Source organism: Podarcis gaigeae (genome assembly GCF_964106915.1).
Source record: "Podarcis gaigeae genome assembly, chromosome: 1".
Classification (NCBI taxonomy): Eukaryota; Metazoa; Chordata; class Lepidosauria; order Squamata; family Lacertidae; genus Podarcis; species Podarcis gaigeae.
In genome coordinates, this window is record NC_139678.1 from 1503625 (window position 1) to 1521846 (window position 18222).

Below are 18222 nucleotides of genomic sequence, written 5' to 3' on the forward strand. Positions count from 1 at the left end.
TACAAATCCACTGAGTGGTAGCATAGTCAAGACTATGTTTAATCTCTGGTTTTCTAGTAAAACTGAATGACTGTGTCACGAAATGACGCATGTCTAAAAAGTGTGTCAACATGAAGTTTGGAAAGCTTTGATATGGGCTATGCTCTGCGCCCTGTTGAAGCAGCTATGCTTCCGAATGCCAGTTGCGGGTTTCCCATAATAGGCACCTGGGTTGGCCACTGTAAGAACAGGAGGCTGGACTGGATAGACCATAGGCCTGATCCAGAAGGTTCTTATGCGTCAGAGGCTCCCAAATATGCTAGACAAATTCATGGAGAAGGGAGGTCAGTCAGTGGCTACTAGGTAAAGGGACCCGTTAGGTCCAGTCGCGGACGACTCTGGGGTTGCGGCGCTCATCTCGCTTTACTGGCCGAGGGAGCCAGCGCACAGCTTCCGGGTCATGTGGCCAGCATGATTAAGCCGCTTCTGGCGAACCGGAGCAGCGCACAGATACGTCATTTACTTTCCCGCAAGAGCGGTACCTCTTTATCTACTTGCACTGGTGTGCTTTCAAGCTGCTAGGTTGCCAGGAGGTGGGACTGAGCAACGGGAGCTCACCCCGTCGCGGGAATTCGAACCGCCGATCTTCCGATCAGCAAGCCCAAGCTCAGTGGTTTAGACCACAGCGCCACCCGTGTCCCTAGTGGCTATGAGTTACAAGTAAATGGAACCTCCATTATCAGGAGCAGCATATTTGGTTGATGCTGGGGACTGAGACATCTTCTGCATGCAGAAGGGGCCCAGGCTCAGCCTTTGACCTCCATAGGCCAGGACCCCCCATGTGGTAGCCTCCTGACATTTTAAGACTACAACTCCCAGCAGCCTCAGCACCACATGAGTGTGCAATGCGGGGAGGAGGTAGCAGCATGGCTCAGAACTGTCCTCCAAAGCACCTGAAGGGCACCAAGTCTGGGGGGGTAAGGCTGGAGTAGACGATTGTGGCCTCATCCATATAAAGGCAGAGTCATGAAACCATTGTTTAGGTTCAGCTGGCTACAGCTATGGGTGCTGTTTGTTCTTCCGAGGGGCCAGCGTTCCTCTCTGTGGCAGCGAGGGGCTGTGGAAGGACTGGTTGCTATTTGTTTTTAGGACAACCTTGATTATATTCCCTTTGATGTGTATTTCGAGCCTCCCTTCGGACCAGCTCAGCGTCACAGGGCCACTCGGATTGTTTGCTCCAGCGGAAAAGCATCTCCTCCCCTCGCACTGCAGAGACACAACAGGAACAAGATGTGGCAGCACAGCTGCCAGACATTTATCTGAATGCCAGTCCCCAGAGAAGCCGGCGCTTGGGTGGCTCCTTTTATAGCTCAAGTGAAAACACTCCACTCGTGCGTGCGTGGGCTTCCATTTAAAAATGGAGCAGGGCAGATTCAGCAGCAAAACGAGAGGCAGCCTTTTAATCTGGGCCCTTAAAGCATGTCTCTGCTAATGCTGGTACTCACATTTATTTTCACTTCAACTCGTCCAGCTATTTTAATCTTTTTACACACACTGCTAGCAAGAAGACAAATGAGCTTGGGAAATCAGAGTGGGCGACACACGGGGTTGGACTAGATGACCCTTAGGATCCCTTCCAACTCTACAATTCTATGATAAAAGGCGTGAGCTTCAGGATGTTGGGGGATGAACATCACCCAGGAAGTTCCCTAACTTATCAAAGATTTAAGTCATTTGTGTCATTCATTTAGAGAGGTGTGCAAAAAAAGGTAACAGACCCCTGGATTGTTAAATCCAGTCTAATTCAACTATGGGGTGCAGCGCTCAACTTGCCCTTCGGGCTGAGGGAGCCGGTGTTTGTCCATAGACAGCTTTTCCGGGTCATGTTGCCAGCAGGACTAAACCGCTTCTGCAGCAACGGGACACCTTGACAATTGCCAGAGTGCACGGAAATGCTGATTAATTTCCTGCCGCAGTGGTACCTATTTATCTAGTCACACTGGTGGGCTTTTGAACTGCTAGGTTGGCAGAAGCTGGGACAGAGCAAAGGGAGCTCACCCTGTCATGCGGATTCAAACTGCTGACTTTCCTATCAGCAAGCCCACGAGGCTCAGTGGTTTAGAGCACAGCGCCACCCATTCCCTCTGCTGTGCAAAAACAAACACATGCATGCAAAACTGAGTGGTGCAGCAGTTAAGAGAGTGTCAGACTAGGACCTGATAGAGACCAGGGTTCCAATCCCCACTCAGACATGAAGCTCACTCCAGGGTTGCTGTGGGAATAAAATGGGGCGGAGAACCACATATGCCACCTTGAGCTGCTTGGAGAAAAAGTATAAATGCCATATAAACAACCAACCAACAGTGATCTCACCAGTAGAGAGACACGCTGTCACCTCTGTAAAACGAAACTCTGGGCAGGAAGTTTGTGATCAGAACAGAGCCTCCAAGATGGGGCGTGTGGGAGAAACAGCTGTGTTCTAACTGTTCAACTGAGCAGCAGGCTTTATTTCACTGACTAGATTCTGCCCTGTCCAAAGGAAGAGGAATGTGGACAGGGAATGTTGGTTAAGTGTCTACTGTTAATTATTAGGTTTTGGGGCAGGGGGAGATACACCATTTTAGAGCTGCTCCAGTTCATTTGAGACACCTTGGAGAGAGACTCTGGCAGCCACCCCCAAAGACCACAAGGTACAGTTGCAAGTTTCCTACACGTCTGTTATTTTATTACTTGGAAACGATTTCCCAGGTAGGACCGAGGCATCTAGTCAACTGCAAAGACAACATTCACTCAACAACTGAGAACAGCAAACATGCTTCAGTTACTGCGCCTTGGACCATGAACTAGTCTTTCGTGTCCAAAGTCACTTCTGCAGTAACTCAGACCTAAACTTAGTTTCTGCAAGTGCTGCCTGGTCGCGTCAGGAAAGGCTCCCTCATTCTTCAGAGCTGGAATGCATTCAGGTCAGCTGCCTTGGCCACGACTGCGCCAGGGGAAAAAGGAAGCAGGTGCAACTGTCCCACCCAAGGAGCGCTGTTTAAGTCAGAAACCAGGAATGTCCTTCCTCAAGCAAATGGCAAGCTGCAAATGGAATGACCCCCTTTTTTGCACTTCCTCTCTCGGGGGCCATGTGCCAACAGTTTAAAATATATATTTTTAAAAAATCTCCCACACCAACTAGGGCTTCAAAAGTTGTGGTTCAGGCTGAGAAATGTTATGGGATGCAACTGAGCCGTCTTCTGTGGCAAAGGAGAAGCAAGCAGGCGCATAAACCTGCTGATGCCTCCATCTGCCACCCCCAACTGCTACATAAAGGCAGCCTTGGCCAACCTGGGGCCCACCTCAGTGTTTTGGACTACAACTCCTATCATCCCCTACCCTCAAAGCAGTGCTGGCGGGGAATGATGAGAGTTCAAAACACCCGGAAGGCCCCAGGTGGGCCAAGGCTGGATACCTCTGGGGATACAGGAGTGGGGAAGAGGGTTGCTTACTGACCAGGAACTGACTCTGAAAACCTTATCTCGCCCCACCCCTCCAAAGCCTGCCATATTTTTTACGCATGTAAACACAACGCAAAAAGGAAAACAACAACAGCAACAACAACAACGGGGTAGAGGGCTTCTTGTACATGGCATGAAGCCGGAGAACCAAGGCAGACAACTAGAAACTGGGGCAGTCCAAGGCCCACTTTGCCGTGGAACTTACTGAAAGCTTTAAAAAGTTTAAAAAGAGCATTACTCTAATGACCTGGGACCGACCACCTTCAGCCGGAACACACATTTGGAAACCCAAGTTCTCAATCGTTTCACCATATATTTGAATGGTACTGAGGTTGCAACCCACCTTAGATCAGGCCGTGACCAAGTGCTGGGTTCAAGGCTCTAAAGGGAGTTGGAGGCAATGACAAGCCACTTTCAGAGACAGGCAGGACCTGGCTAAAGAGAGCGGCTGTAAGCCGGTCTCAATGTTTCCCAAGCGCATCGTTGGTCCTTTACAAGCACTATGCACTGTAAGATTTGGGAGAGATGCCCCGGGTTTTTTTAGAAGCCGACTAGAGCTGAGCACAGAGCTTTCATGTGTTCATTTAGATAAACCGAACACCTATGAGGAAAAACTGCCTGGGATGGCTAAAAGCGGCCTAATCTTGAGCATGAAATGCCCCATGTCTGCTCTGTGAGGAAACAATGAGGAAGTAAATACACTCAGGCTGTACTTAAAAGGGCAGAAAGCAAGCTGCTGGCCCCACGGTGGAAAACCTTCAAGAGGAGAATGGTGTGCGCCGTAGAAAAAGAGCAAGTGGCCGCAGAGGAAGAGAGAGACATAGAAATGCTAACTGCATTCACAGTGTCACTGGCCTTTGTGGTCTGCCACAGGAAGCGGCTCAAAGAGCCAAAGCCTCTTCTAGAATACTGTGAGGAGTAATAAACTTTCAGTTGAGGATAGAGATAGAAAAAAGGCACCTGGGCAGAGAAATCAAGGACTGAGCCAAGCCCTCGGAAAAACCTGCTAGAGTTCCTATCCTTCATTTTGCAATCTACTTACAAGTATTAGTTTGCAAGAACAAGTTAGAAGGTGACCGAACAGCTGACTTCACAACCTGCCTTTCCCCCTTGCATGGGACACGGCATCTCCCAACTCCTTCATGGGTTATAAAAGCAGGAGGAACAAGGGGGTGGGGCGACTATCACATAAAACGGGGGAAGAAACAATACCCAGAGGCCAAGCCAAGCCAACCAATGTTACGTTAGGCTGGGGGACAAAGGACTGTTTTTGGGGTGCCCAGAGGGTTTGGGGCTCCTTCCCGGTTGGACAGCAGACCCCACCCAGGTCATCGACAAACGGCTTTGGCAGCACCCCTCGGTGGTTGTGCTGGAGGCAGCTGGCCAAGAGACGCAGGCCCCTTCCTGAGCATGCGAAATTAGCTACATCCTTCGAATCTCCCTGCTTATTTCAGAGGCCTGTTTCAGACACAGCTGCAGATTCCTTTTTTGCATTCTGAAGAGCAGAGCTACTTTGAGAGGACTACCCTCTTGCTAGCATTGGAGGAGGAGAGCAGACGGCATGTCTGAAGACTCCTCTTCCCGGACTGCCTCTGCATGATGAGGAAGGAATGCGTACACAGAGAAGCCTCATCGGGGACAGTTCAGGGAAACTTCCTCCAGCACTGCAGGCTGGCCATCAGAAACAACTCATGTGGAAAGCCGTGTGTGTAACTTGCCCTTCTGCACTGCCCGGCCCAGCCCAAGGCTGCCACCTCCATTGCTTCAAATATCAAACTTTATCAAAGACTGGCTAAATCAAAATGTGGTTGCGCGCCCCCCTTCCCGCACTTCAAACTGTTCCATGTCTGTTCTCTTGAAGGAGAGGAAAAGGAGAACTCCCTCTCCCTCCCCTTTGAATGTCAAGTAGTAACTCAGGAAATCCAGAAAGGGAGCCAGCTGGAATTAGTAGCTACGACTGCTCTGCTCCAGCGCGGGCAACGGGGTTTGCAGTACGCTGCCTCAGTGCATTCGGTGGTTCTCTGGGCTCCACCTCGGCATCGGAAAGATCATCTTCCTCCAGTCCTTCACCTGCTTTTTGCAAGAGCTGAGTAGACTCCGGTGGCTTTTCTGAAAAGAAAATATACTTTTACCTCTGGGCAAAGATGACCTGCTCAGGCCTACGGGGGATCCAAGCTTGGAGCTTTGCCCAAGTACTGGGACTTCCACTTTTCAAAACCACAAATAAACACCAGGAATTTCTGTTTCATTAATGGACCTGTCTTTTTACCAGCAACCTTAAGCAAAATGCACTAAAATTAATCACAGACATAAAGAGAAGCATTGAGGTAGCTTTATTTTCGTTTTTGGAACGCTTTAAAAGTTTTGAAACCATTCTACAAGCCTTGGCAGAGTGAAACTAGTGTCCCAGACAAATGAATGTCCACCTCTGCCTAGACACGTCCATGGAAGGACAGCCCACCAGCTCCTGTGACTGTCTCTGATCTTCCATTGTTTGTTCCACAGCTCTAAACTATGAGGCAGTTTCTCCAAACAGCTCAGCCAAAATCTGCTTGCCTCAAATGTCCACCTACTGATTCCAGCCCTGGCCATTGGCACAGGGCAACTAGGAACCAAGCCATTATCCAGCAGCAATTATTACATCCATTTTGTAACTATGATTCTCATGCTGTATATTTGGGGCATGGGGTGTGTTTGAGGAAGGCCACTGTCAAGAAAAAGGTTCTTTCGCTTAGACCTCTGAAATGTTATTTCTTGGTAACTGGGATGAGCTCATCAGTCGGGAGCACCTTTGTCAACTTGTGCTACTGTGCTCCAAGACGGGAGGCTGGGCCTGCCAAATGGGAATTGGCTTCAGCTCTGAGGATGTGAGTAAGCCTGAGTCCAGAAGCTTCTGATTGGCTCAGGGGGCAGCCCCTAGTTGCCATCCCTTTTGGCTCTGCGGTCAGCCACTGCCTTTGCCCCTTGGTGTCCGGCTTCCATGTTGCCCTGCTTGCTTCTTCTACCTGTTTCTACCTGGGATACAGTGTTTCCTGTGCTATGGAACATCAGCTTTTGGGTCCTTGCTCTCTGCTGGTGTTCTTCAGCTTGGATCCCCAGATGTTCTGGGACTACAACTCACATCAACCTTAGTCAGGGATGACAGAAGATGCGATCCAACCTCAGTTTACAACTCAAGACACACAATAGGGCTTACTTTGATAATGGTGCTGCAGCGGTCTGTGCTTTTTGGAAGGGCAAATACAGTCTGCCAGAAATACCATTATCTGGAAAAGAAAAAATCCTTGTTTTAACACTGTATAATTGCTTCGTGTGTGATGTGAGATGTGACCTTCAAAGTTTCCAAGGCATACGAAAACATCTACTTACAAGACCCAAAAGGAGTCCTGAAAACAATGTTGCAAATGCAAAAATGGCATAGGATCCCCAGGCTGGGATGCCGAGGTTTTCTGTGAAATAGTTGTGGCAGTTCTACAAGAAAAGGAAGCTGGTTAGGACAGAGGGTCACCAAACCTTTGGTGTGTGTGAATTTTTGAGCTAATGCCATCCCCTCTGATTACGTATCCCCCTCCCGCCCGCCCACAAAACCCCCAGAAAGATAGAAATTTCACACTTTCCCAAGGGACCTGGGTATAAGACAGAGCCAGCAGAACTACTCATGAGCACAGAGAGGTGAATGAGGAAGTGGGAAAGAGTGTGTCTCTTCCAACTTCCTCCTTCAGGTCTATGCACTTTTCTACGAAAGAAAGGATAACCTCCCTCACTGGTTCAGAAGCAAGGGGGCAGTAAAAGGGGAGGAGGGCCCAGAGACTTGATTGGCGGCAGGGGAAGACCTCCTCAATGTGGCAGTTGTGCCCACAGGAGCTATACTGGCAACCCCTGGGTCACCAAGGTAGACACTCAAGACGTGTCTTTGGCTCAAAGGGAGATTTGAAACACAAACATACCCTGATCCACATAGATAGCTGGAACAAGGCAGACATGCTGCTCATCCTGCCAAAAAAAAAAAAAGCAGAAGAGATAAAACAAAGGCCTTTTCTACAATCAAAGAAGGCAACAAAACACCAAGTGTTGTTCACTCCTGTTGAAGCACTAATGAAACCTTTGTTTGGAATGCCTGATGTTTTCTCTGCCATACTCGGGATTCTGACGTCGGATGTTTGCTAGAGAAAGTGTGCGTGCGGCACAACTGCAACATCCTTCTTGTCTCAAAATTCACTTTTTAACATTCTGTAACCTCCTCTGGACATGGTTTCCTTGGCTCTACCATCAATCTTCCTTCTCCTAACACAGAGTTAAAGGAGGCTTTTGACCAGGACCAGATTGATTAAATAGGCTGTGAAAAGGGCCCTAGTCTAGAGCACATGATTTTCATAATATGGTTATGGAGAAGGGCATTTTTTGCTGGAATAGTTAGCAGCTTAAAGAAGCCTCTTTAAGCAGCCTGGCCTAGGCTGACCTGCAATTTCCACAAGGTGATACTGTGAACCACACTATCAGTGCTGAAATAAGTAAGTTTATTAAGTGGTCTAAGGTGACTGAATTTTTAAAAAAACAATCTTAATAGATAATTCAATCATTTGCATTTATTGATTTTTGCAGAAGCCTATTAGGGAGGAGAAAGAGATTTTAGTTGTCACTCACAGGAAGGAAGATGGACCAAACCATGAAGAAATGGGCTCAGTGGACTTCCACTCCTGGTCACTGATGAAATTGATGAAATCCGTTTTAGTCCGTGGACCTTGGTATCGTCTGAATTCGCCATCTTTACAGCTGCTCAAAAGAAGAGTCCTGTCGGTAACTCAAAAATTCCACATATGTGAAACTATGGAGAAGACTGCTGGACTCATAGGCTAAGGCTGAGCGTCGGTACCAACACAAGAACTCATTGTCAGCTTTATTCCCCAAGGATTCTGGCATTCTCTCCCCCCCCCCCCCCGGTCTTTGTCCAAAGAAGACATAGAGAGCTGAAGTCCAGTATTATTGTTCCAATTAGAACTGGAGGTGAGGAATGAAGAACTAAGGACTCCCACCCCCCCCCCAATAAAAAAAAAACCTGTGACATTTAATTGGAGTACTTACTGGTAGATGGTGGGGAGTGCTGTTATGATAAACCGTCCACTCAGTCCTGCAGAAAGATCAATAAGGAAAATCAGAGCTAAAAGTTTGTTAGTCAAGAACACTGTCCCACCATCTCATCCTCTGTCGTCCCCTTCTCCTTGTGCCCTCCATCTTTCCCAGCATCAGGGTCTTTTCCAGGGAGTCTTCTCTTCTCCTGAGATGGCCAAAGTCTTGGAGCCTCAGCTTCACGATCTGTTAAGTCTTATTTTCCCAAATTGCACGTATTTTGTGTAACCCTTGAACTTTGTACTCTTAAGCCTTCTACAACTTGCATAAGATACTCATTTAGCAATCAACTCTCCAACCCCACATAACATATGATCAATACTCAGACCCCAAACAGTCAGGCCTTGCTCTACAAAAGCTATTCGTCTTGAATAGTGACTTGCAGCAGCAACACACACACACGCATGCTGGCAGGACATAATTAAGGTGGTGTACTGTTAATTAATACAGTAGCATGTTTTTAAAAAGCACTTGTAACATCAAGGAGAATGTTTAAATTTGGAAACAAAGATAAGGAAATCATTGACACGTATAAATTAAGATAACACAAAAGAACCAGGGGAGGGAGTGGGGGGGAAGTCGAGGGGTCTAAGTAATCCCAAAAAATGAATTTATTATGGTGTGAAAATGTTTTATTTTCTTTTTTATTCTGTGTGGTTTATTATTTTATGATGATGTGATGATAATATTTAATTGTGAAAATTAATTTTAAAATATTTTTAAAGGTGGTGTACTGTTATCCATGTTACTATTTATGGACATGCTATTTGACTATAATTACTTCAGTTTTATGCATGCTCTCCTTTGCAAATGTCTTGCTGCCTAGGCAGCTTATATTCCTTGGAGAGGGAGTGGACAGTCTGTACTGAGTGTTGGACAAACTTCTTGACTCACACTAAGAGCACACTGCTATTTCTCGTATTCTCCTGGCAGAATCCCTCAAACCTTCTAAAGCAGCACCAGGCTTCCTAGGACACACCTCAAAGCTGCTGCTTTACATCATTAAGAGTGTTCAAAGTAAAATTTAGCCCAGACATAGGCAAACTCCGGCCATCCAGATGTGTGGGACTGCAATTCCCATCATCCCTAGCTAACAGGATCAGTGGTGAGGGATGATGGGAATTGTAGTCCCACACATCTGGATGGCCGGAGTTTGCCTGTGCCTGATTTAGCCTAATCAACACAGATGTGTGGTACATGCATCTACTCTAATGCAACTACTGTATCTGAACAAGTTAGAACATCCTTGTAAAATGAACTCTCAAAAGTTACTAACTAGCCTGTCATGGACTGGGGGCCTTGAAGTCCTGTGTAACGTGCAGGGGTCTCCCTTCAGATGTCAAGGAGATAAAGAACTACAGAACTTTTAGAAGACATCTGAAGGCAGCCCTGTTTCGGGAAGTTTTTAATGCTTGATGTTTTACTATGCTTTATATATTCTGTAAGCTCAGAGTGGCCAGCCAGATGGGCAGGGTATAAATATATTATTATTATTATTATTACCCTGCCCCTATAAGTCCATTGTATTACTGCGGTGGCACAGAGGATGGATTTGGTTTCTGTGTTGAGACACAGGAGGTCAGAGCACCTCCCTCACCTGTGTGCAATTCCTTTTCACCTACAAGGTGAATGCTTTAATAAGAGAATGAATTACAAACATATAAACTATTTCCCCCATGACAGAAGTAAACCTTACCTGGCTGCTCTGTCACATCCACTTTTGCAATGTTAATTTCGAGATCCTCCCCCCATTCAGCAAAGCTCTCCCATTCTGGCTGTAAGTTCTGACAGGCAGGGCACCAAGGAGCATAACTAGAAAAGAAAACTTATGTGAGTGACTACTGCGCGAGAAAACACAAATCCCTCTTTTGCCCCACTAACGATTATGCAGCTTTACACCACTTTTCTGGAGTTTCCTTTCCACAAAACCATCACCTTTTATAATATATTTTTAACATCCAGTTCCCTGAAACATATTCACCATCCATGCCATGTCTATAGAGTGCTAAAAGCACAACTTAAGAGAAAACTATTTACAAAAAAATGTATTGCAGCTACTCACAACGCAAGATATGCTCTTTTGTTCAATGCTGTTTTATGAGTTTATGGTTAAGAAAGGATTTGGAGTCAGCCTCCTACATGGTCCACTGCCAGTGACATGATCCAGCGGCTCTCCTTTGGGAGGCAAATGCTTCCCCCTCTGCACTCTCCCAATAAGGGCTCACAGGAAAGAACCTGGAGCAGGGTGGGGGGCATGCAAGGCCTCAGAACCTATCCTTAGACGATGAGATGAGTTCACAGCTAGGTGGGAGAGGAGAGAGCAATGCCAACATTCCCTGACTCAGCCTTTGGTGTCTCCAGCTAAAAGGACGTCAGGCTGCAAAAGACCTTCTCCGGCCTACGATCCTGCAAGAGCTACTGCTCTCCATAGCTGAGAACTCTGGGTGGAACACCAGATTCTCCTCTTAGGAATGTATTGCAGCTGCATATGCTCATTATACTAGATTCAGGTAGGTATCCATGTTGGTCTTGAAGCAGTCCAAATAAATACAAAAATTAAAAAATTGTCCAGTAGCACCTTGTTGTCTAGTCGTGTCCGCTTCTTCGTGACCCCCTGGACCAGAGCACACCAGGCACTCCTGTCCTCCACTGCCTCCCGCAGTTTGGTCAGACTCATGCTGGTAGCTTCGAGAACACTGTCCCACCATCTCATCCTCCACTGTCCCCTTCTCCTTGTGCCCTCCATCTTTCCCAGCATCAGGGTCTTTTCCAGGGAGTCTTCTCTTCTCATGAGGTGGCCAAAGTATTGAAGCCTCAGCTTCAGGATCTGTCCTTGCAGTGAGCACTCAGAGCTGATTTCCTTCAGAATGGAGAGGTTGGATCTTCTTGCAGTCCCTGGGACTCTCAAGTCTCCTCCAGCACCATAATTCAAAAGCATCAATTCTTTGGCGATCAGCCTTCTTTATGGTCCAGCTCTCTAGGTTTGTCATTGCTTTTCTCCCAAGAAGCAGGCGTCTTTTAATTTCGTGACTGCTGTCACCATCATGCACAGGTATCTGAAGTGTCCATTAGCACATTAGAGGCCAACTATGTTTGTTCTGGGTACACTGGTACCTCTGGTTATGTACTTAATTCGTTCCGGAGGTCTGTTCTTAACCTGAAACTGTTCTTAACCTGAAGCACCACTTTAGCTAATGGGGCCTCCCGCTGTTGCTGGACCACCATCGCTGCGCAATTTCTGTTCTCATCCTGAAGCAAAGTTCTTAACCTGAGGTACTATTTCTGGGTTAGCGGAGTCTGTAACTTGAAGCGTATGTAACCTGAGGTACCACTGTATAAGGTATCTGAAGTGTGCATGCACGCATAAGCTTATACCCAGAACAAACTTAGTTGGTGTCTAAGGTGCTACTGGACAATTTTTTAATATGCTCATTATGTTGCTGAAGCCTGACTTTATGATTAATAATGAACAGCGTAAGTGTGTATATAACGAAGTAAGGGGGAAGGGTGGCGTTTCCTTGGTTCGTATCTGGCTCTAGCAGCAAGAACAAAGTTGTTCAAAATGCTCTAAGTTGCGCAACAGGCTGTCAGTTCCCCCTCCTATGTCACTTATTTTGCTTATGTATTTTTCTTTAATGTAAGTCACCTGATGACCTTCGGGTGACAAGGCAAAAACATTCCTCTCCTCCCCGGTCATCGGCTACTTAAACAATTTGTGGCCTTTTAAACCCTGGAGAGGGGGGTATTGCTCTGTTTGTTAACATGTTACGTATTTTTGTGCTTTCATACTGCAAACCACCCTGTGCTCCTTAGATGAAGGGAGCCATAGAAATCAAGTAGATATATAAATAAATAAATAAAAACATCATAAAATCAACCAAAGTAGCTGCTGGGCAAGTGAGGATTTTAAAAAGGGCAAAGCTGTTTTAGTAACTCGCTGAAAACTCTTTGCAACTTTTGCAATCTTTGTGCATTTGAGGAAGTGGCTCGTGTGCCTGTTGTGTGTCAGCTACCATATTAAGAGTTTTGCCCTGTTGCAGGGGGTTTTTTTCTGCCTGCTCATGGTGCAGCTGTGCCTCAGAAAGAGAAGCAAAGGTGCTTCCAAGCAGCCCCTAAGAGGGACGCACCATCTAGTCACAGACAAGCTCCTTTCTCTCCTTTAGGGATTAGTGTTTCCTGCTAGTATCCCTTCCTGTGTTTCCTTGAACCGTGTAGGGAATTTATAAATAGGACAGAAGAAGCACAACACCGACAGTAGAGAGCGGGAAGGAAGTCAACTTAACGGGGGGGAAATTGTATCCAATCTGTTGTAATTTGGGTTGTTAAAAATTTGGGAAACTATTGTTAGTAGGATTGGAATAACATTTGTGGTTTAATGCTGAATTCTGGACGCAATGCAGAGAAAAGATATGGATTATCGTAAAAGATACAGGGGGAAATTATTAACAAAGGACCCACAAAGGGGAGGATTAGGGAAGTCCAGGAGATTCTTTGGAATCTTGTTTCTATGTTGGATATGTGACTGTAAACTCTTAATCTGAAAAACCAAATAAATAAATTTACAAATAAACACAGAAAGGTAGAATATTTCTCATTACAAGTCTTCAGACAACCCTGCAAGGGATGTCAATTGCTTGCAATAATCTTTCAAGTACCTTTCTGTATTTATTTAAATTTTGAGTCATTTTGTAAGGAGTGCAATTAGAATTGGGAAACGTGCAAAATGCAATGATATAAAGGTGAATTTTGATAGCCATGAGGCAGGAGGGAAGGAAGGAAGGAAGGAAGTAGATAGGCTCTAAAGAGCCAGGGCAGTAAAGTGGATCATGATGATGTGAATGTATATAATTAAATGGAAAATAAATAAAAATTATAGATAGATAGATAGATAGATAGATAGATAGATAGATAGATAATAGAGATAAAATAAAATAATAAAAATTTATCAAAAAAAATTGGAAAAATTGTGTGTGTGTGTGTGTAGTAATTATACAGTGGTACCTCGGGTTAAGTACTTAATTTGTTCCGGAGGTCTGTTCTTAACCTGAAACTGTTCTTAACCTGAAGCACCACTTTAGCTAATGGGGTCTCCTGCTGCTGCTGCGCTGCCGGAGCATGATTTCTGTTCTCATCCTGAAGCAAAGTTCTTAACCCGAGGTAATATTTTTGGGTTAGGGGAGTCTGTAACCTGAAGCATCTGTAACCTGAGGTACCACTGTATGTATGTGTGTGTGTATATATATATATACACACACACACACACACATATATATACTCACTCTCTCTCTCTCTCTCTCTCTATATATATATAGACACACACACACACACACACATATATATAACATAATATAATAAATTAACTTTTTTTTGACAACTAATGAAAATAAATTGGCAAGGAAAATTTATTTAATCAATTAATAATGAGAATAGGGGTCTGAAAAGGGCGTCCCTCTTTCCCCTCGGGAAGGGGGCCCCTGAGCATGCACAGAGCGCCCCTTCCCCCTCAGCCTCCCCCCCCCCCGACTCACAACTCGACCATCCACTCTCCCTGCAGGAGGTCCCTCCACGACCCGTCGCTCAGCGCCCTCACTCGGCTCCTTCCCGCCCGCGCGGGCCCCGCCGCCAGGAAGAGGAGCGCGAGGAAGAGGAGGAGGCGGCGGCGAGGCGGCGGCGGCGGCGCTGAGGAGAACGGGAAGCCGCCGGGAGCCGCCATCTTGGCCCTCTCCACCGCGCATGTCACAAGGGAAGGCGGCCCCGCGGCATGCCGGGAAAAACGGGCGGTGTCAACGGTCGCGGGGAGGGAGCTGGCCTGCGCATGCGCTGCATTTCTCCCCTGCGGGCGGGCGGAGGTGTGTCGGAGGTGGCTCCGCCCAGGCCCCGAAGGGGGACGGCGATTGGGCGACTGCGCCTCCGCGGCGAGCCAATAGCTGGCTGGGACCGAGGTCTACCCCGCCCCTCCCGACTGGGCAGAAGAAGCCTCGGTCCCGTTAGGATGACTCAGCGATTCATATCGCGTGACGTTGCATTTTATGTAAGCGGCGATTCGCTTCGGACGAGGGGAGAGAGGCGGCAGATGGAACCGAGAAATCATTATTTTATAATAATAAAATTAATAATAATAATAATTTATTATTTATACCCCGCCCAAGGGACGCGGGTGGTGCTGTGGGTTAAACCACAGAGCCTAGGACTTGCAGATCGGAAGGTCGGCAGTTCGAATCCCTGCGATGGGGTGAGCTCCCGTTGCTCGGTCCCTGCTCCTGCCAACTAGCCAGTGGCGTAGTGTGGGTTGTCAGCACCCGGGGCAAGGCAAGTAATTTGCGCCCCCTAACCCGTGGATTTGCGCCCCCTAACCCTAACACCCAGATGGTGCGGCCGGCCCCCCCTGCACCCCCACACTACGCCACTGCAACTAGCAGTTCAAAAGCACGTCAAAGTGCAAGTAGATAAATAGGTACCGCTCCAGCGGGAAGGTAAACAGCGTTTCCGTGCACTGCTCTGGTTCGCCAGATGCAGCTTAGTCATGCTGGCCACATGACCCAGAAGCTGTCTGCGGACAAACGCCGGCTCCCTTGGCCAGTAAAGCAAGATGAGCGCCGCAACCCCAGAGTCGGTCACGACTGGACCTAATGGTCAGGGGTCCCTTTACTTTTATACCCCACCCATCTGGCTGAGTTTCCCCAGCCACTCTAGGCGGCTTCCAATCGAGTGTTAAAAACAATACAGCATTAAATATTTAAAATTTCCCTAAATAGAGCTGCATTCAGATGTCTTTTAAAGAGAAGATAGCTGCTTATTTCCTTCACATCTGAAGGGAGGGTGTTCCACAGGGCGGGCGCCACAACCGAGAAGGCCCTCTGCCTGGTTCCCTGTAACCTCACTTCTCGCAATGAGGGAACCGCCAGAAGGCCCTCGGAGCTGGACCTCAGTGTCTGGGCAGAACGATGTGGGTAGAGACGCTCCTTCAGGTCTACTGGATCGAGGCCGTTTGGGGCTCTCAAGGTCAGCACCAACACTTTGAATTGTGCTCGGAAATGGACTAGGAGCCAATGTAGGTCTTTCAAGAGCGGTGTTATGTGGTACCAGTGGCCACTCCCAGTCACCAGTCTAGCTGCCACATTCTGGATTAATTGCATTTTCCTGGTCACCTTCGAAGGTAGCCGCACGTAGAGCGCATTGCAGTAGTCCAAGTGGGAGATAACTAGAGCATGCACCACTCTGGCAAGACAGTCCGCGGGCAGGTAGGGTCTCAGCTGTGCACCAGATGGAGCTGGTAGACAGCTGCCCTGGACACAGAATTAACCTGCGCCTCCATGGACAGCTATGAGTCCGAAATGACTCCAAAGTGTTTCTCAACCTTGGGTCCTGAGATGTTGTTGGACTACAACTCCCATCATCCCTGTGCTCTGGCCTTGCTAGCTAGGGATGATGGGAGTTGTAGTTCAACAACATATGGGAACCCAAGGTTGAGAAAGGTTGCGATAGATGGTAACATTACATAATGTCTTCCGGGCTGTCGTGTTGCAGACCGCCCTGGGATCTTGGGAGGAAGGGCGGTATAGATTTTTAATAAAAAAATAATACAGTGGCGCTGTGGGTTAAACCACAGAGCCTAGGACTTGCCGATCAGAAGGTTGGCGGTGGTGAGCTCCTGTTGCTTAGTCCCTGCTCCAGCCGACCTAGCAGTTCAAAAGCACGTTAAAGTCTAAGTAGATAAATAGGTACTGCTCCGGCGGGAAGGTAAATGGCATTTCCATGTGCTGCTCTGGTTCGCCAGAAGCGGCTTAGTCCTTCTGGCCACATGACCCGGAAGCCATACGCCGGCTCCCTCGGCCAATAGAGCGAGATGAGCGTCACAACCCCAGAGTCGGTCACGACTGGACCTAATGGTCAGGGGTCCCTTTACCTTTGGTTAAGAACTTATTTCGTCCTGGAGGTCCGTTCTTAACCTGAAACTGTTCTTAACCTGAAGCACCACTTTAGCTAGTGGGGCCTCCAGCTGGTGCCGCACCATTGCTGCGAGATTTCTGTTCTCATACTGAAGCAAAGTTCTTAACCCGAGGTACTATTTCTGGGTTAGCGGAGTCTGTAACCTGAAGCGTATGTAACCCGAGGTACCACTGTACCTTGGTTCTCAAACTTAATCCGTTCCAGAAGTCTGCTCTAAAACCAAAGCGTTCCAAAACCCAGGCACATTTTCCCATAGAAAGGAATGCAAAATGGATTAATCCGTTCCAGACTTTTAAAAACAACCCCTAAAACAGCAATTCAACATGAATTTTACTGCCTAATGAGACCGTTGATCCATAAAATGAAAGCAATAAACAATGTACTGCAGTCGCACAATCAATCAATCAATCAATCAGTAGCTGATCTGGGTTCCACACAGTCACAAAAAAGGCACAAAAAAGCAAAATAAATAGCAAAAACAGACAGACCTCAGTGTAACACTCAAAACGGAAGCGTGGCACTTAAACTGGAAGCGTAACGCTCAAAACGGAGCATGTTCAGCTTCCGAAAAAAGTTTGCAAACTGGAACACTTACTTCCAGGTTTGCAGTGTTTGGGTTCCAAGTTGTTTGAGAACCAAGGCGTTTGAGAACCAAGGTACCACTGGGTATATATATGTATACACACACACATAAATATACATACACACACATACACATACACATACACACATTATATATACAATGCAATAATTACATTCATTCGTATTTTGGGGCCACCAGGAACTCATAAGAAATTTACAAAATCTTAACATGCCCCCCACCAGCGCATATATACATTAAAACTAGCATTTCAAAAAGCTAAAAGATCGTGGTTTCTTTTTCAAAAAGTGTTTCCAGCAGTGTGGGTGGGCAAGAGAGGGAGGCGCCAAAGGACGAAGGGGGCTAAATGCAGCCCACCAATGCACCCATTTTCTTTTGTCAACTAAACTGCTACTTTCTTCAAATTGTTCTGAAAGAAAGCGCGTGGTGGGGGGAGCTCTTAATAGCCACAAAGAACAAGGCCGCATGAAGTGGTGGGGGTCGCATGAAGTGAGGTCTGGGGCCAGAGGTTGCCCCTTTATGTCACTCAAACATGACACTGAAACACAGTTGGATTGCAGTCAAAAGCAACTTGCTTCATTGTCCTACTATCAGAATAGCTAACACCACTTTCGGCAGCTCATTAACCTCAGGAAGACCTGCTGAGGTCCCTGAGATCCTGGAAGGAGGTTCACTTGTGTTTATTTTGCATTAATTTCAAAGTTCCTACATCTTCGCAAGATTCATCAACGATTGTCCATCTCTGTTAACTGCTGCCCTGATGCTTAAGTCTTAAAGGTCATTAATATTTCATTTTTTTGTTCCCTGAATGGGAATTAGAATCTCTTTTTGAAAGCGAATACTTACCACTACTACCTGTGCTTTTAAACCCTGGGGCTGCAGATTTTTTTCAACTGAATCTATTTTTCTCAAGAAGACTGGAGGAAAGAAAGAATGTGAATCCAGGACACGATGACTGCTGTAGGAGCCTGGGAACCAGAGACCTGGCTCCCAGCAACCTGCCAATTCTCTTGAACCAAAGGAAATATATTAGAAATACATTTATTATCAGAATGATTCTTTGGT

General features: G+C 46.8%; 1 protein-coding gene across 2 annotated transcripts; it reads right to left on the reverse strand.

Moving 5' to 3' along the window:
• Window positions 1–2682: 2682 nt before the first annotated feature.
• TMX1 (thioredoxin related transmembrane protein 1) lies at window positions 2683–14386 on the reverse strand. Of its 2 annotated transcripts, XR_014563993.1 has the most exons (9): window positions 14135–14378; window positions 10303–10418; window positions 8562–8607; window positions 8124–8252; window positions 7427–7472; window positions 6849–6950; window positions 6676–6745; window positions 3434–5588; window positions 2683–3299 (listed from the first exon to the last, which is right to left on the reverse strand). XR_014563993.1 is itself a non-coding variant. In XM_083737962.1 (8 exons), exons 1-8 carry the CDS (start codon window positions 14317–14319, stop codon window positions 5431–5433), a joined length of 852 nt encoding a protein of 283 aa, XP_083594088.1. In that variant the 5' UTR covers window positions 14320–14386; the 3' UTR covers window positions 2683–5430. The 2 variants fall into 2 exon arrangements, 1 of the variants encoding a protein (XP_083594088.1); XM_083737962.1 differs by having other exon boundaries at window positions 2683–5588; window positions 14135–14386.
• Window positions 14387–18222: the final 3836 nt, after the last annotated feature.